General features: G+C 42.2%; 1 protein-coding gene across 4 annotated transcripts in view; it reads right to left on the minus strand.

Annotated features, from left to right (window-relative positions):
- LOC138749573 (lysine-specific demethylase 2B-like) overlaps positions 1-19,959 on the minus strand; it is a 702,276-nt gene that overhangs the window by 85,061 nt on the left and 597,256 nt on the right. For all 4 annotated transcript variants that reach the window (XM_069911134.1, XM_069911133.1, XM_069911132.1 and 1 more), the window contains one exon: positions 5,106-5,144. In XM_069911134.1, coding sequence (XP_069767235.1) covers positions 5,106-5,144 — 39 coding nt within the window. The remainder of the gene's footprint in view (positions 1-5,105; positions 5,145-19,959) is intronic.

Consider the following 19,959-nt stretch of genomic DNA (forward strand, 5'->3'; position numbering starts at 1 on the left):
CTCTGAAGTACGGTGGCCGTTTTGCAATCAGTAATCCACTATTTTTGTAGTGTACACTGATGGAGCAGTGACCAGGAAGCCATGGTACTGTTAATATTTCAACTGAAAGCCTTTATGACAAACCATTATCATTTATGGAAATGGGTCATTTATTTTGTCATTAATCTTGAATTATAACATTGGTCCTCCTTATAAGGAGCATGAATAAAAAGTGGCTTTTGCATGGTCTCATTTTATTTTTAATGTAAGTTTAGGCATGATAAAAAAAAATAGATTTACTGCTTTCAGTTTAAAACTGTTGCTCCAGACAAAATGCTATAATTTTGCCAATCATACTTAGTGTGATATTAACAAAATGTTTTGAATTCAGGTTTGGAGATCAGATTAAGGCAAAACGGAATGTGGTAGAGAGTGGGGAATATAATTTACAAACCATTTTATCCTTAGTTTATTAGATAATCAAGTAGAACCTACTTAACAATGATATCAACACAAGAGTTGCGCTGAGGTACAAAGTGATTGAAAGTCTATTCAACAATATCAGCCGAAGTTTTGGATACAGAGAAGCATAATGAATATTAAACTCAAAAATAAGAGGGAAAGTATTTTACTTTTAGTTTAACTGATTGTCTGATTGCAGTCATAATTTTTTTTAAAATTGGATTATTATCAGCAGAACAGAGTATAATCAGAATATTTTTACTATTTTGTGAATGGAAGTAAAAGTCTGCAGATAGGAAATCTGAAATAAAGTAAGAAAATGCAAAAACATCTGTGGCTCAGTCATCAGAAAAGGAGCACGGTTGGATTACTGTTTCAAATCAATAAACTTGAGATAATTGTGGCTCAGTTGTGACATGTTTGGCTGTCACTATTGAAGGCAGCAATTTGTATTCAAGAGGCTTCAACAGAAATCTAGGCCAATTCTTGTGAAGCACGAGCAATTCAAGGCCTTGCACTGTGGAATAACCATACTATCAACCTTCCCCACCACCCCCCCACCACCGATTATATTAAATCAAAGCTCCATCTATCCTTTCAAACGATGCATGAAAAATCTTATGGCACCATTTCGAAAGTAAAAGCATTCTCTTTGATGTTTTTGTTAACATTTATCTCTCAAACTCCAATATCAAATAATTCTCCAGCCATTAGTAGATGGATATTTGTGAAGACTCGGTCATGACCAAATTAGCTATGACATTTCTGGTAATGATGACAGCACTTTTGTAGAACCCTATATGGCATATTGGTATACCAGTTCAGGTCTGCTTTTCATGGTAGGATATCAAACTGAAATGTTATCTAAAAGTTTTACATGTCTGTTCATTTTATGACTTTGTGATATACTTACCACTTTCCCAACTATTTTAAATTTAGTCACCATGGGAACAAGAAAAATGTTGCACTGATTGTCTTTTACAAAAGGAAGAGGAACCTGGTTTATAGCATGCAAATAAAATTGAAATAAAATTTTAAAATTACTAATAAAGCATTTGTGGTTCAGTGCAGTTATATTTCTAACTGTATCATTGACTTCACAAGAATATAAAAAGAGATTAATACAGGAGCTATTGATTTTAAGAACATTTAAACACTTTCAGAATGATTAGTCTGACATCAAATGTTCCATACACTATAGAAAATGCACAATATTACAATTAAATTTGAAGCTGATCTTGGATTATGCCAAAGTAAAAGAAATAAAAATGCTTTTTTTAATATTACATGCCATTACATTTTAAAAGGCATCTGTAAAAATAAGCATGGAGAAAAAATGTTCAATAACAATTGTTAATCAGCTAATTAACAGTAGTCCTATTGAAATAAACTAGTCATATAGCAAAAAAAAAGACTCTTTATCCAATCATGTCCATGTGATACATCAAGTATCTATTTATACTCCTTTCATTTATCAGCCATTTGTCCATAGCTATAGCAAATTCAAAGGTTGTACCTTGTGTGAGTTCACCCGCTTGGGGAGTGAATTCCAAATTCCAACCACCCTCCAGTTGAAAAAAAGTTCTAAAACCTTTTAAACCTTCCACTCTTTATGCAAAACCTATGTTTTCAACTTTTGCTCTGGGCAAAAATTTTCTTCTCTTTTACCTTATCTCTGCCCCTCATCATTTTGTCTCCAACTATCCTGAGCAGCCTTCTTTGCTTCAAAGACAACAAACTCAACCTCACCTCAATGGAAAAATCCCATCTGATAAATCTCCTCTGCACCCTTTCCTGAGCCTTTATGTCCTTTCTCTGATGTGGCAATCGGAATTACACACAATATTCCAGCTGCTGGCAAAGTAAAGTTTTAAGATCCTACCATTCATAGACCCCACCCTAAAATACATTACAATTTACTAATGAATCAATGCCAATATGTAGCCCAAGACGACATTCTTACCATCCACATCACCATTTATTTGTGATTTATTTAACAGACATACAAAACGGAATTTTGAACAGATTTCACAACCCATTGTCATAGTAATTTAATGTGAACTAAGATCAGAGAAGTAGGTCATATTAATAAACTTTCTGCCTAATTAAAAGTGCAACGAAACAACAATGTAGCAAAATTAATACTTTAACTGATTACAAATTGTTCTACCCCTGATCCAGCGGAACACCCTTCACAATATTTATTACTATAGATTTTGTACAGTTCAGCTTTACTTAAAAAAAAAAGTGACATTTGGATTTTACAGCCATAAAGATATCATTTTGGATCAAATCAGAAAGGCCTGCTTTCAGCGCGTTATGAACTCTTTTTTAGATTTAGCGATAGTTCTTTATCTAACATTAAAAAAAATTTGGGAACATGACTTTCAACAACTTTTTGCTGAAGATACATGGGAGTCTATTTTGAAAAATGTACATTCATCATCTTTCTGTGCTTGACATTCCTTATTACAATTTAAAGTAATCCATAAGGCCCACTATTACAAAGTACAATGACTAAATTTTACCCCAATATATCCTCTAAATGTGAGAAGTGATCAACTCAGGAAGGTACTTTATATCATGTGTTCTGGCTATGCCCCTCCCTATGTAACTACTGGAAAGAAGTATTTACTGCACTATCCTTAATTCTTGACATAAATCTTACTTTAAGCCTTTTTATTGCTATTTTTAAAGTGAGTGGAGCAATGGACTTAATTTTGACTCAATCTCAATCCCATGTGGCTACTTTTGCTTTCCCGACTGCTATAAGGCTCATTTTGCTGCAGTGGAAAGATGTTGTCCACACTTACACCATGGTTATTGGATTTGATGGCATCCCTCTTTCAAGAGCAAATTAGGTGCTCAACTGCTAAAACAAGTTTAAAAAAAAACCTCGGTGTTTTTTTTCCAATTATTTTGAAAATTTAAAGAACAATTATGTTTGCGTTTTAACAAAAATCATTTCTTTTTTAATTTTTGTTCTTTTTTTGAACTATTAGTATTGAAATGATTAGTAGATTCTTGGCTTTGACTGTAATTACATTAGTTATAATTTTTTTTCCCTTTTTATCAACCTGGATCATATGTATATAGTTTACTATGTAAAATTTTAACATGCTTTTACCTGAACTTCATATCATATGTATCTATGTATCTGATATTATTATCTCCTCAAAAACCTAACAGGCATAAATATCCTCTTCCTTGGTTACTTCTCCAATTTGTGAACATTACAAGATAAACAACAAAATGATCTTAAAAGAACTTGGAGAGATGTGTAGCAGCAATATCCGAGGACACACATTCTCACAATATGCTCCCAAGCTCAACAATAAAGAATCCAACTTTGAACAAATTGGATCAAACCCACTGGTTATTTTAATCAAATAATATTTGTGATTTTCCTTTGAACATTATGACCACTTTTGGAATAGTTAACAACAAATAGTTAAAACAACTATTTCCTGATTTTCTAGAAGGTGACCACTTGACTGTAAATTAAATTTTACTGCATTGCAATGTTGCACAGAAATATGTGAGCAAAATCCCAACAGTTGATATATTGTTAATATATCCCAGCATGGCACTGACCTGAAATGTACATGCAAATGAAGGATTTCCGTAAGAATCTAAAATATTAGCACAATGGAACAGCTTAACCGATCGGCAGTGACCCATCAGCAGCCAGATTTCTATCCAGAGTGATTTTGTTAGTACCCAAAGGAACTCAAATTTTGAGAACCTAAATTCTCTCCAGCAGTTCAGATCAGTGATCCAAAGCAAAAGATATAGCCAGCCTATTATCAGTGAACATATCCTACTTAATTCCATGTAATGGCAGATGGATAGAAACAAGATAGAAAAAGAATATTTTTGACATGTTGGGCACAATTAACCAATAATGTAAAGGCTTATGAATTTTTTTAAATTACCTACTTCTATAAACACCAACAAACAGTACACATTTCTGTGCACCAACATCTGATCAAATGCATGAAAGACAGTTGACTACTTTGTAATCTTTGTAGCTTTTGAATAAAATGTGGCCTAGTTCCAATAATATAGTTGGGGGGTGGGGGGGAGGGGGAAGGTATACAATTAGAGCAAAGATGAGCATAAATAAATGGCACGTTAAAATATTTTCAGTTAATTCTCCCTACCACACGGACGATGATAGTGTAAATTTGCATTTTGTTATCGGTTAAATATGACTTCTGTAAATTCTCATAGTCAATCACTTCATGCAAAGCCTGAAGCACCATGCCTTTTGATTTTTGGAACAGTCTAAATAAAGCATCATGTATTGTATTTGTTAAAATAGATTACTATTTGACAACCTGAATACTTTTGCTGCATTAAAATAGTCATCAATGCACAGAAATCAGAAGACCAACTGGGCACAAAAGATTGTTCAACCTGCAATTACTTCAGTAACTTGCCTCCATAGTTTAAAAAAAATGAAATAGCAATTGAAGGCTCTTTAAAAAACTGAACAAGTTTTCCTAATGTGAATTTTTTTTTAGAAAGATTACCAATCTATTTTAATGCCAGTTCTCCACTGGCATATAAATGTTTTAGAATCACGTTTATTTATCTATTGGAGACAATAAAACCAACAAATAAATGCACATATTATTCTCTTTAAAGGCAACTTTGCCTACCTTCCTCTTTTGAAGTTTGTCATCTTTTCCTCCTCTCAGCTTAAAAAAAAGCACATTCATGAAAATACCAATTAGATTTCTTCATGCAATTTTTCACTTTGCTAAATTATACATGATTGCTTACACAAACAAGTTATACCAAGTTAAGATAGTGGATTTAAAACTCTAACATTATGAATTTTATTTTTGTCACTAAGAAAAGGAATCTGGGAACATCAGAGAAGGCATTTCATCTTTTGAACTTTTTTTTGCCATTCAGCAAGATCATGACCAATCTGTGATTTGACGGCATAACAGTGCCCTTGCTTAAATGAAAGTGCTCATAAAAATCAGACTCAACTGTACAATTAATAACTCAGTATTCATTGATTAGTCTCCTGAAACTCTCTGGGATTAGCTGAAAATGGCCATACTGCAATCCACTGAAGAGTTACTGGGCTTCTCCTCCAGGAAAAACAAGGACTGGTTCGACGAAAACAACCAGGAAATCCAGGAGCTGCTGGCAAAAAAGCGATCAGCCCACCAGGTTCACCTTACAAAGCCGTCCTGGCCAGAGAAAAAAACGAGCCTTCGGTTTCGCATGCAGCCATCTTCAGCGCAAATTCCGGGATATCCAAAATGAGTGGTGGACTCGCCTCGCCAAACAAACCCAGCTTAGCGCTGCCATTGGCGACTTCAGGGTTTTCTATGAGACACTAAAGGCGGTGTACGGCCCCTCACCCCAAGTCCAAAGCCCTCTGCGCAGCTTAGACAGCGAAGTCCTCCTCAACGACAAGATCTCCATCCTCAATCGATGGTCAGAACACTTCCAATCTCTTTTCAGTGCCAACCGCTCAGTCCAAGAATCCACCCTGCTCCAGCTCCCTCAACAGCCCTCGAGTCTAGAGCTGGATGAGGTCCTCACCCGGGAAGAGACATATAAGGCAATTGAACAACTGAAAAGTGGCAAAGCAGCAGGTATGGATGGAATCCCCCCCCAGAGGTCTGGAAGGCTGGCGGCAAAACTCTTCATACCAAACTGCATGAGTTTTTCATGCTCTGCTGGGACCAAGGAAAGCTGCCTCAGGACCTTCGTGATGCCATCATCATCACCCTGTACAAAAACAAAGGCCAGAAATCAGACTGCTCAAACTACAGGGGAATCACGCTGCTCTCCATTGCAGGGAAAATCTTCGCGAGGATTCTCCTTAATAGACTAATACCGTGTGTCGCCAAAAATGTCCTCCCAGAATCACAGTGTGGCTTTCGCGCAAACAGAGGAACTACTGACATGGTCTTTGCCATCAGACAGATCCAAGAAAAGTGCAGAGAACAAAACAAAGGACTCTACATCACCTTTGTTGACCTCACTGAAGCCTTTGACAACGTGAGCAGGAAAGGGCTTTGGCAAATACTAGAGCGTCTCGGATGTCCCCCCAAGTTCCTCAAAATGGTTATCGAACTGCACGAAAACCAACAAGGTCGGGTCAGATACAGCAATGAGCTCTCCGAACCCTTCTCCATTGACAACGGCATGAAGCAAGGCTGTGTCCTCGCACCAACCCTCTTCACTATCTTCTTCAGCATGATGCTGAACCAAGCCATGAAAGACCTCAACAATGAAGACGCTGTTTACATCCGGTACTGCACGGATGGCAGGCTTTTCAATCTGAGGCGCCTGCAAGCTCACACCAAGACGCAAGAGCAACTTGTCCGTGAACTACTCTTTGCAGACGATGCCCCTTTAGTTGCCCATTCAGAGCCAGCTCTTCAGCGCTTGATGTCCTGTTTTGCGGAAACTGCCAAAATGTTTGACCTGGAAGTCAGCCTGAAGAAAACTGAGGTCCTCCATCAGCCAGCTCCCCACCAAGACTACCAGCACCCCCCACATCTCCATCGGGCACACAAAACTCAAAACGGTCAACCAGTTTACCTATCTCGGCTGCACCATTTCATCTGATGCAAGGATCGACAACGAGATAGACAACAGACTCGCCAATGCAAATAGTGCCTTTGGAAGACTACACAAAAGAATCTGGAAAAACAACCAACTGAAAAACCTCACAAAGATCAGCGTATACAGAGCCGTTGTCATACCCACACTCCTGTTCGGATCCGAATCATGGGTCCTCTACCGGCATCGCCTATGCCTCCTAGAACACTTCCACCAGCGTTGTCTCCGCTCCATCCTCAACATTCATTGGAGCGATTTCATCCCTAACATTGAAGTACTCGAGATGGCAGAGGCCAACAGCATCGAATCCACGCTGTTGAAGATCCAACTGCAGTGGGTAGGTCACATCTCCAGAATGGAGGACCATCGCCTTCCCAAGATCGTGTTATATGGCGAGCTCTCCACTGGCCGTCGTGTCAGAGGTGCACCAAAGAAGAGGTACAAGGACTGCCTAAAGAAATCTCTTGGTGCCTGCCACATTGACCACCGCCAGTGGGCTGATATTGCCTCAATCCGTGCATCTTGGCGCCTCACAGTTCGGCGGGCAGCAACCTCCTTTGAAGAAGACCGCAGAGCCCACCTCACTGACAAAAGACAAAGGAGGAAAAACCCAACACCCAACCCCAACCAACCAATTTTCCCCTGCAACCGCTGCAACCGTGTCTGCCTGTCCCGCATTGGACTTGTCAGCCACAAACGAGCCTGTAGCTGACGTGGACATTTACCCCTCCATAAATCTTCGTCCGCGAAGCCAAGCCAAAGATTTATATTTTTAACATGTCCTTACCAAGGCAGTTTAATATTTCTTCTCAAGGTCATTTATTCTAACACTTTATTTTTAAAAAGTATTAATTGATTTGGCACTTCAGACTTGATCTAATAATTAATCACTGGATGCTACATTTACAACATTTTCCTTTTGAATCACCTATTCCAATTTAATTGAGATTTTGTTGTATTCAAAAGAGAATGAAAAAGAAATCAACTGACAAAAAAAAATCCTGTGTGCAGTGAGTCATCCCCTCTGTGGCAGCACTTCCAGTGAATTTTCTAGCAGCAAAGTCCTAAAAAACGTGTCGTGAGCCATAAAGTCCTGCACAATGCATAATTTTCTGGCAGTAAACAATAAGCCATGCCAAAAGAAACATTTAGTAACACTAAGCTTTGTTCTCAGCCACTCACACAAAGGCTACAGGTGCTGGAACCAGAGAAGATGGAAGATGATGATAGAAACTACTTGATAAGGGAAGAGGGTCCAATGAGTGAAATTTGTGGGTAGCAGGAAGATGAAACCAAAAGGGAGGGTATGGGAAAGGGACAAAAAAAATGGACGTTGTGGAGGAGAAGGGGGGTGTTGGGTTGGGGGAGGGGGTGGGGGGGGGCAAGAAACCACAGGAGACAAGGGTTACCTGAAATTAGAAAAGTCAATGTTCAAAAATTTGGGTTGTCCACTTCCCAAGCAGAAGGTGATGTGTTGGCCTTTTAATTTGTTTCTGGCCTCAGGCTGCCAGTGGATGCCAAAAATAGACATGTCAGGTATAAAAAGCTGAAAATGGACAAGGCATTGTAGGAATGTTGAAATAGATGGAACTGAGAGCTCTGGTTTGCCATTATGGACAGAGTGCATAATATCAGCTAATATGGGAAAGGTATGGAGGGCTATGGATTGGGTGCAAGTCAGTGGGACTTGGCCTAAAAAAAATGTAGAGGCCACTTGAAGAATGCAGCAAATGAGGTTGTAGGAGGTGCATGTAAATCTTTGTGTCACTTTGAATGGCTGCTTACATTTCTGGATGATAATGAATATGTTGTCCCTTCTATGGTTGCAGGGAAAAGTGCCAGGGGATCAGGAAGGTGTGGATGTAGAGGGATGAGTAGACCAGTGAGTCACGATATTGGGGAGGTGGGGGTTAGTGGGAAGAGAATGGTGGGTGAAACACGAAAGTCTACAGATGCTGTGATTGTACTAAAACACACCGAAATGCTGGAGGAACTCAGCCGGTCTTTTCAGCATCCATAGGAGACAAAGATATATTGCTGACTTTTCAGGCCTGAGACCTTCTTCAAGGAATAAGCAAGAATTCAAACAATGAGGGGGGAATATAGACCAACAAAAGAAGAATGGTCCCTGTAGAAAGGGAAGGCGAATAGAAGATGGAGTGGGATCTTTTTGCAGCTGACGGAAATTATGACAGCATGATCCAGAGGCTACCAGGATGAAAAGTGAGGACAAGGGTAACTTTGCTTGGGGGGGGGGGGGGGTAGGAAGTGCAAGAACAGAAAGTCTGGGAAATAGATATAATGGGAGAGAAGACTCAACCAACAACAGTTTGGCATTCAACACCACCATTAAACTGATCAGCAAACTCCAAGACCTGGGCCTCAATACCCCAATGTGCAATTAGATTCTATATTTCCTTTCTTCCAGACCCCAGTAAGGGGTCATCTCCTCCACAATCTCCATTGGTACTGGAGCACCACATGGCTGTGTGCTTAGCCCCTTGCTCTAATCACTTAACACGTACGACAGTGTAGCACTAACACCAAAGACAATAACTCCATCTACAAATTTGCTGGCAACAACAAGGTAGAGGGTTGCATAAAAGAGAGTGGTGAGTCAGCATACAGAAGGAAGATTGAAAACTTGGCTGAACAGTGCACTAACAACCTCACACTCAATGCCACCAAAACCAAGGAGCAGTGGACTTCAGGAGTGGAAAACAAGAGGTGTATGATCCAGTGATCATTGGAAGAATCACAGGTGGAGAGGGTGAGCAAATTTAGATACCTAGGAGTTGCTATTTTGGAGGACCTTTCCTGGATCCAATTACCTAACGTTATGGTAAAGAAAGCATGTTAGCGCCTCTTCTTTCTCAGGAGTATTTGGAGATTTGGTATGACATTAAAGACCTTGGCAAGCTTCAACAGATGTGTAGCGCTAAGTGTGCTGACCAGTTGCATCAAGGCCTGGTATGGGCAGAAAGCCCTGCAAAAGGTAGCAGACAAAGACCAGAACATCACAGGCAAAACTCTCCCCACCATCAAGGACATCTACGGGGAACACTGTTGTCATAGAGCAGCAGCAATCATCAAGGATCCATACCATCCACCACGTGCTCTCTTCTCGCTGCTGCCATCAGGAGAGAGGTATAGGTGTCACAAGACACGTACCATCAGGTTCAAGAACAGTTGCTATCTCTTCACCATCAGACTCCAAAACAACAATCTCAGAGATTCATTTAAGGATTCTTACCTGCAGATAATTATTGAATATTTTTTGTGTTGCACTTCTTTCTTTGTTTACATATCACTCTTTTGTCTACTCTTCTTGAGTCCAGTTTTTTTTTTGCAGAACCAGTAAGTGGAAATGCTGCCTGGTGCGCAGGAGAAAGAATCTCAGGGTTGTATGTGATGTCGTATATGTATTCGGCCAATAAACTGAACATTGGCATTGAATCAACTGAAGTAGAAGGGAAATCACATTTCCTGACAGACAACATTCCAGGTGCCTTAGAATGGAATGAGTCATCTTGAGGACAGATATAGCGGACACAATGGCAGAAATGGATGGCTTCCTTACAAGAGACAAGGTGGGAAGATGTGATGTCAATGTACTTGTGGGAGTCAGTGGGTTTCAGGTAGATACCAATGGACAATTGGTCTCTTAAGAAGGAGTGAGAGATCAGAAAATTGTGTAGAGCGCACTGCGTAGAGGGCATAATCAAGAGTCTGACCAGTTGAATTCAATGATTGAGCAAATGTGAGGTTATCTACTTTGGAAAGAGGAATAGTAGATTGGATATTATTTAAATAGTGAAATATTGTAATTTTCTGTTGTGCAAAGAAACCTGGCAGTAGTTCCTCTGTATTAATTGTAGAGTTAGCTTGCAGGTGCAGCAGGTAATCAAGACAGCAAATAGGATGTTGGCTTTCATTGCTAGAGGAACTGAATTTAAGAGCAGGGAGGTTCTGCAGCAACTGTACAGGGTACCAGTGAGGTTGTACCTGGAGTACAAGTTCAAGTTTATTATCATTCATTTGTGCAGTACAACCTGATGAAACAGTATTCTTTGGTTGTCGATGCAAAAATATGCAAACACTCATTCAGACAAACGATACAAATGCAGTAAGTATATATATTATATATATATATATATATATATATATATATATATATCCGTACCGCACGGATGGCAGTCTCTTCAATCTGAAGCGCCTGCAAGCTCACACCAAGACACAAGAGAAACTTGTCCGTGAACTACTCTTTGCAGACGATGCCGCTTTAGTTGCCCATTCAGAGCCAGTTCTTCAGCGCTTGACGTCCTGCTTTGTGGAAACTGCCAAAATGTTTGGCCTGGAAGTCAGCCTGAAGAAAACTGAGGCCCTCCATCAGCCAGCTCCCCACCATGACTACCAGCCCCCCCACATCTCCATCGGGCACACAAAACTCAAAACGGTCAACCAGTTTACCTATCTCGGCTGCACCATTTCATCAGATGCAAGGATCGACAATGAGATAGACAAGAGACTCGCCAAGGCAAATAGCGCCTTTGGAAGACTACACAAAAGAGTCTGGAAAAACAACCAACTGAAAAACCTCACAAAGATAAGCGTATACAGAGCCGTTGTCATACTCACACTCCTGTTCGGCTCCGAATCATGGGTCCTCTACCGGCTCCACCTACGGCTCCTAGAACGCTTCCACCAGCGTTGTCTCCGCTCCATCCTCAACATCCATTGGAGCGCTTACATCCCTAACGTCGAAGTACTCGAGATGGCAGAGGTCGACAGCATCGAGTCCACGCTGCTGAAGATCCAGCTGCGCTGGATGGGTCACGTCTCCAGAATGGAGGACCATCGCCTTCCCAAGATCGTGTTATATGGCGAGCTCTCCACTGGCCACCGTGATAGAGGTGCACCAAAGAAGAGGTACAAGGACTGCCTAAAGAAATCTCTTGGTGCCTGCCACATTGACCACCGCCAGTAGGCTGATAACGCCTCAAACCGTGCATCTTGGCGCCTCACAGTTTGGCGGGCAGCAACCTCCTTTGAAGAAGACCGCAGAGCCCACCTCACTGACAAAAGGCAAAGGAGGAAAAACCCAACACCCAACCCCAACCAATCGTGTCTGCCTGTCCCGCATCGGACTGGTCAGCCACAAACGAGCCTGCAGCTGACGTGGACTTTTTACCCCCTCCATAAATCTTCGTCCGCGAAGCCAAGCCAAAGAATATATATATATATATATATATATACACACTCATTCAGACAAACGATACAAATGCAGTAAGTATATATATATATATATATATCTTTCTTTGGCTTGGCTTCGCGGACGAAGATTTATGGAGGGGGTAAAAAGTCCACGTCAGCTGCAGGCTCGTTTGTGGCTGACCAGTCCGATGCGGGACAGGCAGACACGATTGCAGCGGTTGCAAGGGAAAATTGGTTGGTTGGGGTTGGGTGTTGGGTTTTTCCTCCTTTGCCTTTTGTCAGTGAGGTGGGCTCTGCGGTCTTCTTCAAAGGAGGCTGCTGCCCGCCAAACTGTGAGGCGCCAAGATGCACGGTTTGAGGCGTTATCAGCCCACTGGCGGTGGTCAATGTGGCAGGCACCAAGAGATTTCTTTAGGCAGTCCTTGTACCTTTTCTTTGGTGCACCTCTGTCACGGTGGCCAGTGGAGAGCTCGCCATATAATACGATCTTGGGAAGGCGATGGTCCTCCATTCTGGAGACGTGACCCATCCAGCGCAGCTGGATCTTCAGCAGCGTGGACTCGATGCTGTCGACCTCTGCCATCTCGAGTACCTCGACGTTAGGGGTGTGAGCGCTCCAATGGATGTTGAGGATGGAGCGGAGACAACGCTGGTGGAAGCGTTCTAGGAGCCGTAGGTGGTGCCGGTAGAGGACCCATGATTCGGAGCCGAACAGGAGTGTGGGTATGACAACGGCTCTGTATACGCTTATCTTTGTGAGGTTTTTCAGTTGGTTGTTTTTCCAGACTCTTTTGTGTAGTCTTCCAAAGGCGCTATTTGCCTTGGCGAGTCTGTTGTCTATCTCATTGTCGATCCTTGCATCTGATGAAATGGTGCAGCCGAGATAGGTAAACTGGTTGACCGTTTTGAGTTTTGTGTGCCCGATGGAGATGTGGGGGGGCTGGTAGTCATGGTGGGGAGCTGGCTGATGGAGGACCTCAGTTTTCTTCAGGCTGACTTCCAGGCCAAACATTTTGGCAGTTTCCGCAAAGCAGGACGTCAAGCGCTGAAGAGCTGGCTCTGAATGGGCAACTAAAGCGGCATCATCTGCAAAGAGTAGTTCACGGACAAGTTTCTCTTGTGTCTTGGTGTGAGCTTGCAGGCGCCTCAGATTGAAGAGACTGCCATCCGTGCGGTACCGGATGTAAACAGCGTCTTCATTGTTGGGGTCTTTCATGGCTTGGTTCAGCATCATGCTGAAGAAGATTGAAAAGAGGGTTGGTGCGAGAACACAGCCTTGCTTCACGCCATTGTTAATGGAGAAGGGTTCAGAGAGCTCATTGCTGTATCTGACCCGACCTTGTTGGTTTTCGTGCAGTTGGATAATCATGTTGAGGAACTTTGGGGGACATCCGATGCGCTCTAGTATTTGCCAAAGCCCTTTCCTGCTCACGGTGTCGAAGGCTTTGGTGAGGTCAACAAAGGTGATGTAGAGTCCTTTGTTTTGTTCTCTACACTTTTCTTGGAGCTGTCTGAGGGCAAAGACCATGTCAGTGGTTCCTCTGTTAGCGCGAAAGCCGCACTGTGATTCTGGGAGAATATTCTCAGCGACACTAGGTATTATTCTATTTAGTAGAATCCTAGCGAAGATTTTGCCTGCAATGGAGAGCAACGTGATTCCCCTGTAGTTTGAGCAGTCTGATTTCTCGCCTTTGTTTTTGTACAAGCCTTCCGTCGCGCATGCAGCCATCTTCAGCGCAAACTCCGGGAGATCCAAAATGAGTGGTGGTCTAGCCTCGCCAAACGAACACAGCTCAGCGCGGACATTGGCGACTTCAGGGGTTTCTACGAGGCTCTAAAGGCTGTGTACGGCCCCTCACCCCAAGTCCAAAGCCCGCTGCGCAGCTCAGACGGCAAAGTCCTCCTCAGCGACAAGATCTCCATCCTCAACCGATGGTCAGAACACTTCCAATCTCTTTTCAGTACCAACCGCTCAGTCCAAGATTCCGCCCTGCTCCAGCTCCCTCAACAGCCCCTAAGGCTAGAGCTGGATGAGGTTCCCACCCTGGATGAGACATATAAGGCAATCGAACAACTGAAAAGTGGCAAAGCAGCAGGTATGGATGGAATCCCCCCAGAAGTCTGGAAGGCTGGCGGCAAAACTCTGCATGCCAAACTGCATGAGTTTTTCAAGCTTTGTTGGGACCAAGGTAAACTGCCTCAGGATCTTCGTGATGCCACCATCATATATATATATATATATATATATATATATATATATATGTATATATATATATAAATAAATAGTTAAGCAGTAGGGTTTGTATGAGCAGTTCGTTCAGTCATTCAGCAGTCTCACTGCCCATGGGAAGAAGCTGCTTCTTAGCTTGGTGGTTCTGGCTCTGATACTCCTGTATCTCCTTCTTGATTGGAGTAGCTGAAATATGGCCCTCAATGATTTTGCAAACCCTCTTCAAACAACGATCCCGGTAGATCACGGTAATTAGGGAAGGGGAGGGGATGGGAAAAGGGGAGGGAGACCCCAGTGATTCTCTCTGCCACTCTTATGGTCCTGTGGATCGACCTCTACATTCAACTGTCCCACAGTGAGGTGTAGCCACAGAAAGGTGGCCAGCAGGCTTTCCTGTACTAGTCTTCCAGTCATTTTTGCACCTTCCTGAAAAGTGAGGAGATGCTGTGTGTCCAGGATAGGTTACTTCTTAAGTGGACGACGAGGAACTGCATGCAGCTCTAATTTCCTTACTTGAGAAAGGATTATGTGGGCCTTGGAGGCAGTGCAGAGGAGGTTTTTCAGGTTGATTCTGGAAATAAAGGTGTTATCTTATGAATCGAAATTTTGGAGCCAGAGACCATATCATGGAAAAGAAGCATGAAGGTTTGGGGGATTGCAGGGGGAAATCTTATAGATACATTAAATTCTGAATGGGATAAGAAAAAAGCAGGGGGGCTGTTGTCACCAGCAGGTGATGATAGAATTTGGGGACATGGCCTTAAAATTGAGGAGAGTAGATTTAGGACAATTGCTTCTCCCAGAGAGCAATGAATCGGTAATTTTCTGCCCAAATAAAGCAGAAGTTGTCTTAAAAAATGTATTTATGAGATTGACACATTGATAGATCGATTTTTTTAAGAATAGGAAAAGTATGAGTTATACGAAACAAGTGGGTGAATAGAGCCAAGTGGACAACTAAATCATACGTGATTTGATTAAATGGTGGTACAGAAATAACTGGCTAGGTAACGACTCCCACTCTTATTTTTTATGCTCATATAAAAAGGAAGACAAGGGTTAGAAATAGTCAATTTGAGAGTGGGATGGAAATAAGTAGTGAGAGATAAAATTGACATGTTCCATACATATGCAGGAAGAATCACAAATACAGACATTGATGTAATGGAGAAAGAGTTGGTAATTTTAAATTTTAAATGTAAACATATACCACGATAACAGGCCATTTCAGCCCATGAGTCTGTGTCTCCCAATTTACACTCAATTTACGCCCAGTCTAAGATTTGTAAGAAGGGCTGTTCCCTGGAAGCCAACAAAAAGACAAGAAGAGCTGGAGCTCATAAGAATGCCATGGCTATACCTTTGATTTGCAGGAACCAAGTCAATAGTGAATAGAGAACAACAGTGAAATTGTTCAGGGTAAGAACAAGTTTTGCCAGGAGAATGAGAATGTTGATGGGAGAGGAATTGGTTGGATCTTTGTCGCAGAAAGAAGCGCAGAGTTTTACAACCTTCTTCATGTGGGACGTTGGTGTATAAAAACTGAACATCATTGTGAAGATGAGGTAGTGGGGGCCAGGGAATAAGAAGTTGGCAAAATGATAAGGCATGTGAGGTGTCACAGATGCAGGTGGCAATGGACCAGATAAGGGAAAGAGGCATAACAATGAGGCAGGAGGAGTCTGGGCCTACCAGGTCAATCCTTCTTGTGGATCCTGGGTAAGGATTAAACAGGAAGCACTGAGTATGTACTACCACATTGGAAGCTGTGAACGATGAGATCTGTTACAGTGTGATGCACCAAAAATAACTTCAAGGACTATAAGTTGTAGAGAAACCGATAAGCTTTTATTCACAACAGAATTGAGGAACGTCCATACTGGTCAACTGTCCTGGACTGAGGAGGGGGCTGTGGCACGGTCACCTTTATTCAGGGGTCAGTGGGAAAAGCCACAGACATAGTCAGCAATGGGCATGTCCTAACACATCCAAACATATATACAGTGGTTTGCCACACAGTGCAGGAGATAATGGCCTCATTTTTGTTGGTTGGGCCATGGTCCAGGACTACATGTGGAAGTAATCAAGAGCAGTTGACTGGCTTCTGCAAGGTACAGGTCAGTCCTCGATGTCTGCAACCGTGTCTGGAAATTTGATAGAGTGGTGTGATGTTGTTTTTGGGGTAAAGTTAGAGTGGGTGACAGTCATGTAGAAGTTGAAATGGTTGATGCGGCAATTGCAATTGGAAATGAAAAGGCCTAAAAGGGAGTGCCCAAGAGGATGGGTGGTGGGTGTTGGAAATGCAAGAAGGGGTCATTATTGGGAAGACAATGACTCTTTGCCAAAGAAGTAGGTGCAGAGGTGATAGGAGAAGGGCTTAAAGGTAAAGCCTTTGTGGAGAACTGACTGCTCAGCATCAGAGATGGGGGAAGGTCAGACATGGAAGGCAAAGAGGTGGAGGTGGAGAAGTCCTGAAAAGTTTAATCTTGTGGGGGTGGGGGGAAACACAATATTCTGACCATATTATTCTGACCCTGAATGAATTTGAGGGATTTGAAGTGCTAAAATACAGCTAAGGTATAAATGTTGCACTATAGTTATAAAGAAAAAAGATAAAGGCAATTTCAGGCTATTCAATTCAAAGTCAGTTTAGGGAGCCATTTGTGGAGAAATTAAATGGGACTTTGAAATTTATGGATTAATAAATTTCTTGGAAGCCAGGATGATCTAACTTGAGTGACTGTTTTGATGACGTAATAAAGGGCTCTGAAATTGTACCACAGAGTAAAGCTGGCTATAAAAATAGAATTAAAAATAAAGTGGCATTGTGGATATAAACTGATTGGATAGAAAAGAGAACAGTGGTGAAAATACTGGCAAGTACCTCCATCTGTGCTACTTATTTTTTGGAATTTTGAAAACAGTTCAATAGTTTTTAAAAAAAAACACACACACACCCAATTTGAGCTCTTTTGAAACCCATGCATTCTTGCTACTATTTCATCCTTTAATAGTACTTCAGCATTATTTTCTTAATGTTGGATCACTTTCAAGTTCTATTCCATGTTTAAATTGTTAAATGTTTAATACTGTTTGCTGACACATCAGATTTGATGTGGTTCAAGGTTTAATGAAAAACAGACAGCTCAAAATAGGCTGCAACCACAGCACCTAAAATAAATCCCATTCTGCCTGCATAATACAGAATACTGGATTGAACAGATAGATTAAATGACACACAGGTGCGTAAAAGCACATTTTGGAGACAGACTTTGGTTTAAAAAAAAATCAAGTATGAAGATTAAAATTTACACTAGAGCACAAGGAAAAACACCTGGATATTTTACAAACTTACTAAAGTCACATCATTCTGCTCACTCCTCCTCATCCACATCAAATAACCCACTGGTGTTAAACTACATGTTAATTTTCCCACTGGATTATTTTAACCATAGACCAGCAGAATAGAACAGACATTCACATTCTGCTTCTTAATAATATCTCTTAGAACTTGAGTCTTCATATTAATTCATATAGTATTCTTCTTCTTCTTTGGCTTGTCTTTTGTCAGTGAGGTGGGCTCTGCGGTCTTCTTCAAAGGAGGTTGCTGCCCGCCGAACTGTGAGGCGCCAAGATGCACGGTTTGAGGCGATATCAGCCCACTGGCGGTGGTCAATGTGGCAGGCACCAAGAGATTTCTTTAGGCAGTCCTTGTACCTCTTCTTTGGTGCACCTCTGTCATGGTGGCCAGTGGAGAGCTCGCCGTATAATACGATCTTGGGAAGGCGATGGTCCTCCATTCTGGAGACGTGACCTACCCACCGCAGCTGGATCTTCAGCAGCGTGGACTCGATGCTGTCGGCCTCTGCCATCTCGAGTACTTCGATGTTAGGGATGAAGTCGCTCCAATGAATGTTGAGGATGGAGCAGAGACAACGCTGGTGGAAGCGTTCTAGGAGCCGTAGGTGATGCCGGTAGAGGACCCATGATTCGGAGCCGAACAGGAGTGTGGGTATGACAACGGCTCTGTATACGCTTATCTTTGTGAGGTTTTTCAGTTGGTTGTTTTTCCAGACTCTTTTGTGTAGTCTTCCAAAGGCGCTATTTGCCTTGGCGAGTCTGTTGTCTATCTCGTTGTCGATCCTTGCATCTGATGAAATGGTGCAGCCGAGATAGGTAAACTGGTTGACCGTTTTGAGTTTTGTGTGCCCAATGGAGATGTGGGGGGGCTGATGAAGGACCTCAGTTTTCTTCAGGCTGACTTCTAGGCCAAACATTTTGGCAGTTTCCGCAAAACAGGACGTCAAGCGCTGAAGAGCTGGCTCTGAATGGGCAACTAAAGCGGCATCGTCTGCGAAGAGTAGTTCACGGACAAGTTTCTCTTGTGTCTTGGTGTGTGCTTGCAGGCGCCTCAGATTGAAGAGACTGCCATCCGTGCGGTACCGGATGTAAACAGCGTCTTCATTGTTGAGGTCTTTCATGGCTTGGTTCAGCATCATGCTGAAGAAGATTGAAAAGAGGGTTGGTGTGAGAACACAGCGTTGCTCCACGCCATTGTTAATGGAGAAGGGTTCAGAGAGCTCATTGCTGTATCTGACCCGACCTTGTTGGTTTTCGTGCAGTTGGATAACCATGTTGAGGAACTTTGGGGGGCATCCGATGCACTCTAGTATTTGCCAAAGCCCTTTCCTGCTCACGGTGTCGAAGGCTTTGGTGAGGTCAACAAAGGTGATGTAGAGTCCTTTGTTTTGTTCTCTGCACTTTTCTTGGAGCTGTCTGATGGCAAAGACCATGTCAGTAGTTCCTCTGTCCGGGCAGAGAGTTGGAGGCGGCGGCCCCGGTCCGGGCATATAGTATATATAGCAATAAATGTACCATAAGATGTCGGAGCATAATTAGGCCATTCGGCCCATTGAGTCTGCTCTGCTATTCAAATTGTGGCCAATTTATCTTTTTCTCTTAACCCTATTCTCTTGCTTTGTCCCCATAACCTTCCTCTTCAAGAACCTATAAACCATTTTTTAAAAATTAACCAATGATTTGGCCTCCCCACCATCTGTGGCAATGCTATTACAGTGTCAGTGACCCAGGTTCAAATCCGGTGTTGTCTTTAAGGAGTTTGTATGTTTCTCCTGTGTCTGCGTGGGTTTCCTCCCACCCTTCAAAATGTACAGGGATTGTAGGTTAACTGGGGAATTTGGGTGGCACAGGCTCATGGGACAGAAGAGCTTGTTACCATGCGGTATGTCTAAATAAAAAATTTAAATTTCAAATGTTTGCAACCCTCTGGTTGAAAAAAATTCTCCTCATCTCTGTTTGTAAAAGATGTCCTCTTATTTTGAGGCAGTGCCCTCTGGTCCTCGACTTTCTCACAACTGTAAACATTGCTTCCACATCCACACTATCCAACCCTTTCAATATTTGGTAGGTTTCAATGAGATTTTCCCTCATCCTTCTAAATCCCAGTCAGTCTTAGA

Source organism: Narcine bancroftii, chromosome 14 (genome assembly GCF_036971445.1).
Source record: "Narcine bancroftii isolate sNarBan1 chromosome 14, sNarBan1.hap1, whole genome shotgun sequence".
NCBI lineage: Eukaryota > Metazoa > Chordata > Chondrichthyes > Torpediniformes > Narcinidae > Narcine > Narcine bancroftii.